This window comes from Coregonus clupeaformis, chromosome 37 (assembly GCF_020615455.1).
Source record: "Coregonus clupeaformis isolate EN_2021a chromosome 37, ASM2061545v1, whole genome shotgun sequence".
Classification (NCBI taxonomy): Eukaryota; Metazoa; Chordata; class Actinopteri; order Salmoniformes; family Salmonidae; genus Coregonus; species Coregonus clupeaformis.
Window position 1 is genome coordinate 15,442,213 of NC_059228.1, and position 13,775 is coordinate 15,455,987.

General features: G+C 41.2%; 1 protein-coding gene across 13 annotated transcripts in view; it reads left to right on the forward strand.

Moving 5' to 3' along the window:
• The window catches only part of LOC121553222 (calcium-activated potassium channel subunit alpha-1), a 333,643-nt gene extending 322,691 nt beyond the window's left edge, over positions 1-10,952 (forward strand). For 9 of the 13 annotated variants that reach the window (XM_041866230.2, XM_041866232.2, XM_041866237.2 and 6 more), the window contains 4 exons: positions 1,368-1,562; positions 3,187-3,305; positions 4,262-4,486; positions 8,350-8,466. In XM_041866230.2, coding sequence (XP_041722164.1) covers positions 1,368-1,562; positions 3,187-3,305; positions 4,262-4,486; positions 8,350-8,371 — 561 coding nt within the window. In that variant the 3' untranslated portion in view covers positions 8,372-8,466. Of the gene's footprint in view, positions 1-1,367; positions 1,563-3,186; positions 3,306-4,261; positions 4,487-7,339; positions 7,369-8,349 lie in introns of all 13 variants that reach the window. The other 4 variants (XM_041866233.2, XM_041866231.2, XM_041866235.2 and 1 more) reach the window with 1 other exon arrangement.
• The last annotated feature ends 2,823 nt before the right edge of the window (positions 10,953-13,775 follow it).

Sequence of the window (13,775 nt, forward strand, 5' to 3'; positions counted from 1 at the left end):
CTCTCTGTCTGGTTTCATTCTCCTCACCTCTCTGTCTGGTTTCACTCTCCTCACCTCTCTGTCTGGTTTCACTCTCCTCACCTCTCTGTCTGGTTTCACTGTCCTCACCTCTCTGTCTGGTTTCACTGTCCTCACCTCTCTGTCTGGTTTCACTCTCCTCACCTCTCTGTCTGGTTTCACTGTCCTCACCTCTCTGTCTGGTTTCACTCTCCCTACCTCTCTGTCTGGTTTCACTGTCCTCACCTCTCTGTCTGGTTTCACTGTCCTCACCTCTCTGTCTGGTTTCACTCTCCTCACCTCTCTGTCTGGTTTCACTCTCCTCACCTCTCTGTCTGGTTTCACTCTCCTCACCTCTCTGTCTGGTTTCATTCTCCTCACCTCTCTGTCTGGTTTCACTCTCCTCACCTCTCTGTCTGGTTTCATTATCCTCACCTCTCTGTCTGGTTTCACTCTCCTCACCTCTCTGTCTGGTTTCACTCTCCTCACCTCTCTGTCTGGTTTCACTCTCCTCACCTCTCTGTCTGGTTTCACTCTCCTCACCTCTCTGTCTGGTTTCATTATCCTCACCTCTCTGTCTGGTTTCACTGTCCTCACCTCTCTGTCTGGTTTCACTGTCCTCACCTCTCTGTCTGGTTTCACTCTCCTCACCTCTCTGTCTGGTTTCATTCTCCTCACCTCTCTGTCTGGTTTCACTCTCCTCACCTCTCTGTCTGGTTTCACTCTCCTCACCTCTCTGTCTGGTTTCACTGTCCTCACCTCTCTGTCTGGTTTCACTCTCCTCACATCTCTGTCTGGTTTCACTCTCCTCACATCTCTGTCTGGTTTCACTCTCCTCACCTCTCTGTCTGGTTTCATTCTCCTCACCTCTCTGTCTGGTTTCACTTTCCTCACCTCTCTGTCTGGTTTCACTCTCCTCACCTCTCTGTCTGGTTTCACTCTCCTCACCTCTCTGTCTGGTTTCATTCTCCTCATCCCTCCTCTCCTCCATCTCTCTCCCATCTTTCCTCATCTCTCTCCATCCCTTTCTCCTCCTCATTCCCCATCCCTCCCCCCTATTCTGATCATCCCCACCTCTCCTCTCTCCCCCCTTCCCCATCTCTCCCCTCTTCACCCATCCCATCTCTCCCCCCTTATCTCCCCTCTCCCCTCTCCCCCCTTCTCCATCTCTCCCCTCTCCCCATCTCTCCCCTCGCCCCCCTTCTCCATCTCCCCCCCTTCTCCATCTCTCCCCCTTCTCCATCTCTCCCCTCTCCCCCCTTCTCCATCTCGCCCCTCTCCCCCCTTCTCCATCCGCCACATATCCTCTACCGTTGTGGCTCTAATGGCGTCTCCTTACTTACGGATCTCACATCCTCTTATCTCTGCAGACATACTTCAATGATAATATCCTCACCCTGATCCGGACGCTGGTGACTGGGGGAGCCACCCCAGAGCTAGAGGCTCTATTGGCAGAGGAGAACGCCCTGCAAGGGGGCTACAGCACGCCACAGACACTGGCCAACCGAGACAGGTGTCGTGTGGCCCAACTGGCCCTGTACGATGGGCCCTTTGCCGACTTGGGGGTAAGTGAATGTTTAAACGGAGCTGACAGGTTTTGGCACTCCCCAGCAGCACCCATCCCGCCTGCTCGGCTCCTCACGGCACTTAATACAAAGTGAAGAATAATAGAACACGCAAAGGGTGCTCTGCTTAGGAGGAGGAAGGAGGGTTCTGGAGTGTGTGTGTTAGAGCTGGGTGATATGGAAAAAAATCCATATCACGATTAATTGACCAATTTTTTGCTATAACGATAAATCAGAGGTAAATAACGCTAAATTATTTTGAGGGAGATGCTAGAGCTGAGCGATATGGACAAAAAGTAATATCGCAATAAATGTAACTGTTTTGCTCGATAACAACAAATACAACAATCATTTATTTTATTCTATGGACAATTACTTTACATTACAAGCAGCAGTGCTCTAGAATAGTTTTTTTTTTCTCCAGTTCCAAGTAAGACAACTGAGATGGTAGCCTATAATTAAAAAAGTAAGCTATTTCATCTAACATATCCAGGAAATGCATGATTGATATTTTGATGTGCAACCTCCAGAGTCATCAGATTTCATTTTGGCTCGTCAGAGAATTTGCCAACATCTTTGTGCATATTGGCCTATAGGCTATATTATTTACCACCTGAGGAAGTGGGAACTCAAAACACTTAGATCTAGATTGCTAACTCTAAATATGATATTGTTGCTAGATAGCCATGTAGACTAATTGATTAATCTATCAGTAAATGTAGGCTAATGTCCTACAAAAACTTTCCAGCGCTAGGCCTAGGCTACTTGCTGTAGGCCTATTCACTGCAAATGATGTGCTCTGGTCCGCGATGCAACAAAACCATATTATACTACAGCCTACTCCGGTTGTAAAGTGGTGCCATGAACTCAATAATAAGAAGTGAGATATACATGATATACTCACAGAAAGCTGTGACTGTCCTCTCTGTAACTAGAACAACAGTAGTTGCTTTGAAAACTGTATTTTTCCTGAAATAGCATTTTGAGCAAAGGTCATATGCTTGTGCTTCTCAGAATGCATCTCTCCCTCCTCCGTGTCACAGTGGGGAGAAGGAGTGAGATTCAGCAGTCGACAGTGAAACGGGGACAGGCAGATACTTTCATAGCAGGAATCAACATAATGCATAATATTACTGTTGACCAAATAATGGTTTTAGAACAATCTCTCTACAGGAATGTTGTGTAGCCAAATCACCGAAAATTACCGACGTAAACAAAATGCTTCGGAAGGCAATGTCGGTGTCTGTAATTTTCTGTTTATCGTCCCATCATTACTGTGTGTGTGTTCTGGGATGAAGAATGTCTCTTTAATTTAGTTTTTTAATTGTTACTGTGTGCATCGGATTCTGAAGTAACGGCGTGTCACAAAGTGAAAGGATGTTGTTTTGTGTCATTTCCTACATTATTTAAAGGACATTTTTACACTGTAAAAAATTCAATTTCTGGCAAATATTTGTTAGGCACAAGAAATCTCCCCAAAACGCACATCAGAACGTATCCAGGGCACTGCAGTTTGACATTTTCAAAGACTTGCATTATTTTGTCATTTAGACAAATGATTGCACTTTATAAGCCAACACACCCTGATGTTGTTGTTTTTGAGTTATCATTTGTTGTTTTCCAGGATGGCGGTTGCTATGGGGATTTGTTCTGTAAAGCATTGAAGACATACAACATGTTGTGCTTCGGAATCTACAGATTGAGAGACGCTCACCTTGCTACGCCTAGCCAGTGTACCAAACGGTGAGACCGTCACTGTCACTGTGTGTCTTTAACGTGTTACATCCATCCCTCTCACTGTCACTGTGTGTCTTTAACGTGTTCCATCCATCCATCCCTCTCACTGTCACTGTGTGTCTTTAACGTGTTACATCCTTCCCTCTCACTGTCACTGTGTGTCTTTAACGTGTTCCATCCATCCCTCTCACTGTCACTGTGTGTCTTTAACGTGTTCCATCCATCCCTCTCACTGTCACTGTGTGTCTTTAACGTGTTCCATCCATCCCTCTCACTGTCACTGTGTGTCTTTAACGTGTTACATCCATCCCTCTCACTGTCACTGTGTGTCTTTAACGTGTTCCATCCATCCCTCTCACTGTCACTGTGTGTCTTTAACGTGTTCCATCCATCCCTCTCACTGTCACTGTGTCACAACATTAGCTGTTTTCCATAATATTATTAGCAGTTATTAATATTATATTATTTATACTGTTTATTGAAGACACTTTTGTTATTAGATAACTCTACAAACTAGATGCGTTTCGACTTCAGGCCTCTAACACAGAGAAACATTTTTATTTTAAATAAGTCTGGTTTTGAAGTCTTCTAACTGATTCGATTTCAACCCTGTTGATGTATTTGTTTTTATAAACTGGGTGGTTCGAGCCCTGAATGCTGATTGGCTAAAAGCTGTGGTATATCAGACCGTATACCACGGGTATGACAACACAATTATTTTTACTGCTCTAATTACGTTGGTAACCAGTTTATAAGAGCAATAAGGCGTCTTAGGGGTTTTTGTTATATGGCCAATATACCACGGCTAAGGACTGTATCCAGGCACTCCGCGTTGCGTCGCGCTTAAGAACATCCTTAGCCGTGGTATATTGGCCACACCCCCTCTGGCCTTATATAGACACTGACTAATCAGTATTGTTCTGTTTTCTACCAACTCCTGTCCTGTCCCGTCCTGTCTACAGGTATGTGATCACCAACCCTCCGTATGAGTTTGAGCTGGTCCCCACAGACCTGATCTTCTGCCTGATGCAGTTTGACCACAATGCGGGCCAGTCTCGGACCAGCCTCTCCCACAGCTCCCACTCCTCCCATTCCTCCAGCAAAAAGAGCTCGTCTGTCCACTCCATCCCCACAGCCAACCGGCAGAACCGCAGCAGCAAGCCCCGGGAGGCCAGCCACAAACAGAAGTAGGTGGAGGAGATGTTTGTTGTGTGTTTGTGTGTCTGTGTCTGTGTGTGTGTTGTGAATGTGTAGTATGTGTTCCCAATCTATGTTTGTTTTTGGGTGTTGTGTCTATGTAAGAGGTGTGTGTGTGTGTGTGTGTGTGTGTGTGTGTGTGTGTGTGTGTGTGTGTGTGTGTGTGTGTGTGTGTGTGTGTGTGTGAGACACTGTTTGGGTCAGTTATCCCTGTCTGTGTGTTTGTTGGGGTTTGGGTTTTGTTTCTGAGATTTTGTGCTCAATGTCAACGTCATGTTTGTGCAATGTTTGCTCCATAACCATCAGCATGTGGTCCTTGCTCTGACATCTCAGCCTGCCTCCATAGCTACTGTACCGTGATCTAGTTAATGGAACTAAGGGGAAACTTTGATGTGCATTGTTTTTACCGAAACACTCGCTTAACAATTTCCTCTGACCTCATTGAACCTGTATTTAAGCATTAATTTAAGAACGCAAAATACCACCGAAAGAAGATAAGGAACATTGACATAGAAAGACCTATCATATGTTGTCTTTGTACCAGGCCGGTGACGGGCATGGCAGGCATTTTTGCTAGATCTGTTTGTCTCGATAAGACACAGTGCATTCGGAATGTATTCAGACCCCTTGACTTCTTCCACATTTTGTTACGTTACAGCCTTATTCTAAAATGGATTAAAAAGTTTATTTTCCTCAACCCCATAATGACAACGCTAAACAGTTTTTTAGAAATGTTTGCTAATTTATAAAAAAATACTAAACTGAAATATCACATTTACATAAGTATTCAGACCCTTTACTCAGTACTTTGTTGAAGCACCTTTGGCAGTGATTACAGCCTTGAGTCTTCTTGGGTATGACGCTAAAAGCTTGGCACACCTGTATTTGGGGAGTTTCTTCCATTCTTCTCTGCATATCCTCTCAAGCTCTGTCAGGTTGGATGGGGAGCGTCGCTGCACAGCTATTTTCAGGTCTCTCCAGAGATTTTAGATCGGGTTCAAGTCCGGGCTCTGGCTGGGCCACTCAAGGACATTCAGAGACTTGTCCCGAAGTCACTCCTGCGTTGTCTTGGCTGTGTGCTTAGGGTCGTTGTCCTGTTGGAAGGTGAACCTTCGCCCCAGTCTGAGGTCCTGATCGCTCTGGAGCAGGTTTTCATCAAGGATCTCTTTGTACTTTGCTCTGTTCATCTTTCCCTCGATCCTGACTAGTCTCCCAGTCCCTGCCGCTGAAAAACATCACCACAGTATGATGCTGCCACCACCATGCTTCACCGTAGGGATGGTGCCAGGTTTCCTCCAGACGTGATACTTGGCATTCAGGCCAAAGAGTTCAATCTTGGTTTCATCAGACCAGAGAATCTTGTTTTTAATGATCTGAGAGTCCTTTAGATGCACTTTGGCAAACTCCAAGCAAGCTGTCATGTGCCTTTTACTGAGGAGTGGCTTCCTTCTGGCCATTCTAGGAAGAGTCTTGGTTGTTCCAAACTTCGTCCATTTAAGAATGATGGAGGCCACTGTGTTCTTGGGGACCTTCAATGCTGCAGAAATGTTTTGGTACCCTTCCCTAGATCTGTACTTCGACACAATCTTGTGTCGGAGCTCTACGGACAATTCCTTCGACCTCATGGCTTGGTTTTTGCTCTGACATGCACTGTCAACTGTGGGACCTTATATAGACAGGTGTGTCGAATCAATTGAATTTACCACAGGCGGACTTCAATCAAGTTGTTGAAACATCTCAAGGATGATCAATGGAAACAGGATACACCTGAGCTCAATTTCAAGTCTCATAGCAAAGGGGCTGAATACTTATGTAAATAAGGTATTTCTGTTGTTTATTTGTAATACATTTGCAAACATTTCTGAAAACTTGTTTTCGCTTTGTCATTGATGAGGATTTTATTTTATTTTAAGCATTTTAGAATAAGGCTGTAACGTAACACAATGTGGAAAAAGTCAAGGGGTCTGAATACTTTCTGGATGCACTGTATGTGTTTACTTTGACTCATATTGGTATAGCCTGCTTATTTGTTAGTATTCGTACCAACAGCATGCCATGGATATGGGTTGAATGTAACACGATGTACATAGACTAAATCTTTTACCCAACATGATCCCATTTTGACCAGAGAAGCTGACGTTCCAGATTGTCCATGAATGATAAACGTAATGAAACCATCCCAGTGTGGAGATCTGTCTGGTTATTGTGTCTGTTCTGTGACATGGCATGTCCATGGTCCTAGTTCTCCATCTCAAATGCTTATTTTTGGTTCTGTTTAAATTGTTTATGTGTTTTGCATAATATTAGAGAATATTATAATTTAAGTTATATTAAATGATAAGGAAGTAATAATTGTAAAACTACCCAGAGAATTTGATTATGATGATAAGAAAAGACATCATGCTACCAACTACTCCCTGAACAGTGATAGATCATTTATGAACGTTCATTCTTAAGATTATAGACAACAGATCAATTGCAATGTCTTGGTGTCATTTTAAATGTCCCCAAGCATTTTCCTTCAATGCTTTTGCAAATATGGTGTCAAAGGGAGGCGAAGTGTAGGTGTTCAGTATCTAGAAACATTAACAGGGCTAAGGGAACATCTGACAAGTAGGGTTGGGGTCAATTTAGGAAGTCAACTGAAATAACATTTCACATTTCGGCAATGAGCACTTGATTACATTAGAAAATTATTAGAAAATAGTCAAATAGGTGTCAATGCTTACATAGAGTACAGCAAGAGATCCAGTCATGTCAGTGCTTGTGTTTGAGACGTGTTATTTGCCTTGTATAGACTGTAATACCTCACTTACTTAGATGACCTACTTCTCTTTCTGAAGTGCAACAAGGATGAATAGAATGAGCCAAGGTATGCAAGTTAACAATTCTGCATGTCCTACTATTACAATAGCAACCTTTACGTGGGGTTCTAATCATAACTTTGTCCCTGTGGAGATAGTTATGACAAGGGGAGGTTTTGTAGTCTTTTTGTTATTTTCCTGTAAGGATAAGTCATCATGCCTCAGTTTTGCTTTCGAACAAACTGAAAGAAAAATGGCTGCCGCTGCCTCTGCCCTCTCCCTGTCATGCCCAGGACCATCTCTTCCTGCCTTTCTGTTTTACCTGTTTTTACACACCTTCATTCACCTGATGCTTTTTCTTTGTTTTCTCCTGACAGAGCCTCTATTTTGTAAAATGTACTTATTATTTATCATGTTTTTTAGTTTCCTTTATTTCAACTTGAGACAAATTGCTTTGTGTGAGGTTTGTGTGTTTGCACATATTCTTTCCTATTGAATGTGATCAGATGACTGATGCAGATGTTGTCCAAGTGTTGGAAATATGTTGTAATCCAGATTCAGTATAACTCTATCAACTGGAGCCACAGAGAGACAGGGTGTTGCTTATCACACACTATGTAATACAAAACACAAACTGTAGACATTTGATTACCTAAAGATCATACCTCCGGTAGAGTAGGCTTAAAACCTCTTCATAACCCTGTGGTGGTTTCAGGCGATAGACATCTTGCTTCACTTCTGGCATAGTTTCAAAACATCAAACACTTGTGCTGTAACACACTAGCCTGAGCACTAAGTTGACTGACACACACACACACACACTCACATTCACACAGACCCACATGCACACACCCACCAAAGTTGAAATAACTTTACCTGGAAGGAAATTAAGTACCTGACTTGAAACCTATGACCCCTCATGGCGTTTTGGATTGGAACGTCATACATGCTATATAAGACTGCTACTTAAACTGAGACAGGAATATATGACATGACACCATGTAGATTATTCAACACTAACACTTTGTTTCTGCCCCATCCCTCCGCAGAAAGGAAATGGTTTACAGATGAAGCAGAAAATGCCTACCCACGGAACATTCAGATCAAGCCCATGAGCACTCACATGGCCAACCAAGTCAACCAATACAAATCCACTAGCAGTCTGATACCACCAATCAGAGAAGTTGAAGATGAATGCTGAATGCTGAAAACCAGGCCCCCTTGATGACTCGTGAGAAGTCTGGACGCTCTTATGAAAGGAGATGATGAGAGATGGCGAACGGGGATGATGATGATGATGATGATTCAATGGTCCCCACTCATTCTACAGATCAAGGGTTTCACATAAACACCACAACTGGAAGGGGCCTCCTATGTGTATACCTGTAATGTTACTTCCATGCTCTTCAATGGACAATGTTTTATTTATCAATCTTCCATAGAGTTGTACATAATGACAATCTAATAAGGATTGTACAGCCCCTCCCCCTTAGCACTTTTTGAAATGATTTGAAGTTGAAAAGAGAAGATTAAGTACTTCCTGTAATTATTTGCAATAGTTCACCACCTCTTCGTGTGACCAGACTCCATGGCTACTGTAGTTGAGGTTACTACTTGTTATTGGAGGATGAGGGTCACGGCAGTTCACTCATCACATCTCCCAAAGACGCCATTGGGGCTGACCGCTCATACACACCGTCTGTTTCGGTTCTATTTGCACTAAAACTGATCACGTTATTTTGCAACACGACAACGTGAAACATTGACATCTCCCCAAAAACAACACCCATCACAGAAAGTCTCAACTTTTTGGTTGTTGATTTGTTGAACGAGAGAAAAGCTGCTTGTCATTTGGAGAGATGTACAACTGTACTGTGTAAAGATCCATTACATCACTGCTTAGGGTATGCTACTGTATGTCATCACGCTGTTGAGTAATCATCTGAATGAATGAATTCCAGTCCTGCAGAATGAGATCATATTGTAAATCAGTTGTCTTGAGACTCAGAGTACTGTAAGAGACAGTTCTGGGATAAGCTGGCTGACAGTATATAGCTACACTGTACCTACATCTGTTCTGGTGATATCACAATGGATATGGATCATAATGATGTCTTTGACCGTGTTTCAAGCTCATATCATCGCATGGTGCCTGAGCCCTTTTATAACAATACAGCACAGATGATCAACTTAACCTGAAAACATGAAAGGGGTGAATGGACAACCTTGTCATATCCCTCATGTGCAAACATGAAAGGGGTGAATGGACAACCTTGTCTCGTCCCTTGTGAACACATAAATGGGGTGAAAGGACAGCCTTGGACAGCCTTGTACACATCTTGCATATGACATGTGTGTACTGTACGTGGCAGCAATGTGTCCCCTCAGTAAAAACATCTGAGTTAATGTCATCCTCTCTCCATCAGTGTGTCTGTGATGGTGGTTCAGCCTCTGAGGGAGCAGCATGTGGGATCAAGACTTCAAACATGAAAGACATAGAGGAACTAGCTCTGTCTGTTGGTTGCAGATCAACTAATGAACTAAGCAAATACTCACCATCATGCCCAGTCACATCACCGATAATACACCATCTATGATTGAGCTGAATAAATGTGAACAAACATTAGCTGTGTGCCCTAAAAATGTAAGGGAAGCATTTAAGCCCAAACCTTCTTTGCCATGTTATCTATGGCAAAAATTGGGATTTAAGAACAAAAGAATAAGCATATCATTTAAATGTTTTTTTGTCTGTTGAGAAATGTGCCACATCTTGAGAAATGTAATGCCACATATTGCGTAAAATGGGCATCAGTGGGTCCTCCTTTGACCAGAGCCACCACTGCCTGGCACAGGGTTGGTAACAGAGGCAGCAAAGAGCTTGGATGTTCTCCGCTGCCAATCCTAATGTCATCATGACACTTCTAAATACTATATAGGTAAACATTAAGGGAAAAGCTCAATCATAGTTTTGCCACTGATGACTATGAAGAACACTGGAGAATACTGCATGTATTCTTCATGTCATCCTGGTCAAGGCGCAATACAATGCATGTTAAAAATTGACAGTTTCTATTTGGTTTTTGATCCAAAGCAACCCAGACAGAGCTGCAGCCTTGGGGAGGAGAGGGTAGGGTTCACAGATGATCCAACTAAAAACTTAACCTGGATACTTTATACATACAAATATGATTATTTTATATTCATATGAGCATAATCATTTTGTACTTATTTTTACACATGACGTAGTGAGAAAAAATGTATGAAAGCAATCCATTGTTATCATTATTAGGCCTATAATTACATATCAGATTATTTTATTTCCAAATTAATCGCTGTATTTAACATAATCATACCAAAATGATTCATTTCAATTCTGAAATGCTTATAATTAGACATGCATCATTGAAGAAAAGTAGAAGTCCCCTCTTCTCTTATCCCTGATAAAGTATAGTGATTAAGGGCTCTATTCAATCTGTATCGCAGAAGTTCAACATTACAGTGTGATTGATATTTAAAGGCAATGTTCCCACTTTAGCAGAGAATGCATTCACGATAAATGCTGCATATGTCCAGCGGTAGAAAAAGTACCCAATTGTCAAGATACCTTAATAGAAAATGACTCAGGTAAAAGTGAAAGTCATCCAGTAAAATATTACTTGAGTAAAAGTCTAAAAGTATTTGGTTTTAAATATCAAAAGTAAAACTATAAATCATTTCAAATTCCTTATATTAAGCAAAACAGACGGCATTTTCTTGTTTTTTATTTATTTACGGATAGCCAGGGGCACACTCCAACACTCAGGCATAATTTACAAGCGAAGCATGTGTGTATTTGTGTTTAGTGAGTCCGCCAGATCAGAGGCAGTAGGGGATGACCAGGGTAAGTGTGTGAATTGTTGTCAAAAATATAAATAGTAAAGTACAGATACCCCAAAAAACTACTTAAGTAGTACTTTAAAGTATTTTTACTCAAGTACTTTACACCACTGCATATGTCGGCTCAATCAGAAATGACATTTCAATTTATATCGCACAATCTGTAACGCTTCAGTGATACAGATTGACTAGATCCCTAAGTCAATATTGTATAGGAGATAACATAAATCTAACGAGAGCCCTAAGTCAATATTGTATAAGAGATAACATAAATCTAACGAGAGCCCTAAGTCAATATTGTATAGGAGATAACATAAATCTAACGAGAGCCCTAAGTCAATATTGTGTAGGAGATAACATAAATCTAACGAGAGCCCTAAGTCAATATTGTATAGGAGATAACATAAATCTAACGAGAGCCCTAAGTCAATATTGTATAGGAGATAACATAAATCTAACGAGAGCCCTAAGTCAATATTGTGTAGGAGATAACATAAATCTAACGAGAGCCCTAAGTCAATATTGTGTAGGAGATAACATAAATCTAACGAGAGCCCTAAGTCAATATTGTGTAGGAGATAACATAAATCTAACGAGAGCCCTAAGTCAATATTGTATAGGAGATAACATAAATCTAACGAGAGCCCTAAGTCAATATTGTGTAGGAGATAACATAAATCTAACGAGAGCCCTAAGTCAATATTGTATAAGAGATAACATAAATCTAACGTGAGCCCTAAGTCAATATTGTATAGGAGATAACATAAATCTAACGAGAGCCCTAAGTCAATATTGTGTAGGAGATAACATAAATCTAACGAGAGCCCTAAGTCAATATTGTGTAGGAGATAACATAAATCTAACTTTAAGCTTCTGTCTCAACTGTTGAGTGCTCCTCAAAACGTAAATGGGCTTAGTTGAAGGACCTCTGTCTCAGACATCAGTATTCGTATTTGCTTGCAGATGAAAATGAGCAGTACGATAAGGTTTATCAATACAGCTACAAACAGAAACGTGACGTAAACAATCGCAAACGAACTCGAGTTTCAATGGGTGTAAGTAATACCCAGACAGAGAGACAATCGGAAAGGTGCATGAAGCTGGATCTGAGGCATTCAGCCATTCGTTCTGTTCTGAGAGTAAAACTGGGTGACCTCTACTCTCAATGATTGACCTAAATTAGGTCTCTTAGTAAGGAGAGATACACTGAAGTATTGTTTTGTGGGTGTATAATGTCATTCTTCATGGACGTGTTTCTAACTATGTGACAGAGAAAGATTGTTAGAACATCATTAGGTTGTTTGCAGTGAACAGATAGCCATGATATTACAGACTAAGATAATGTCTTTATAAAGACCTGTCATTCTCCAGAAAAAAATGTGTTGTGTATATTCAGCCATTATATAGACCACATGACTTTCTGAAGCAAAATGTCCTGAGCTTTCTGTCTGTCTATTGGGTGTGGTGCAACTCTACTGTGGCCTCATAAATATGTTGTCCTGACGTGAACTTCTGAAGCTTCTGTGCTTACATTGTTGTCACACTTTGTAGCAAGTATAATTATTTTCAGAAAATATGTTAGTAAAAATGTATAATTGGGTTGTTAATAACATATTTGCTAGCCTGAAACACAAGCAATTGATATTTGACACTGACAATGACTTGATTCATTATACATATGATTGACAAAGGACAAAATGATTGTTTTGTCACAAATGGGAAAAAAATTAAGAAACTTGACTTGAGCAGGTTTAACAGGACCTGGCTATATGAACCATCCCAGAGGTGCAGACATAAGGTGGTACCAGTTCAGCAAGGCTTATCACAATAAGAACACACTTAATTAGTTTTCTTGTTAAAGTCGTTTCTTTATCAGGGTTTACATTCCATTTTGTCAGCTCTTGTCATTTATGTTACCATAGTAATATCCATGGATTGTTTGAAACACATTTTTATTATTTGTTTACAGTTTTATTTTTTTATTCAGAAGTACTTAAATAAATATCACTTTACTCAGAAATGAAATGGTACAAATCACAACGCAAACAGATGCATACTTACAGAATAGTCCACCAGTGTATTTCATTGTATCTGAATGTTTTTTTCTTTTCAATACTTGTACCCACAATTTGTGTGACTGGTTTGACTCAAACTGGAAAAGATAACAACACTGGACTGATACCTGTTCTTCCATTCGTAGGTTTTTAAGCTTGATCTCTTTCTGGCACAAATACTCCACAATGATATGGTACGGTACTGCTGTATACCATATCATACGTTTGTACACGTCTTTGCAATGTACGTCTCTAAAGTTAGTGTTTTGAAGTGCCATGGAAAGTGTTGTTGAACAAAGCATCGTTCAGTCATTCACTGACTCATCAACTCCGAATGAGTAGGGATTGAGTTAGTTCCTCTCAGACAGGGAAGGAAATGTATGTGACTTATACTGGCATGGAGAACATCCAAGCCATCAATGCCTCCATGCCAGTAGAGTGCCAGGCAGTGCTGTAGGTCTAAAGGAGGGCCCATTTGAAGACCCACTATAGCGAAAAGTGGCATTGAAAAGGAGTGAACATGGGGCAGGGACACGGGGCTCATC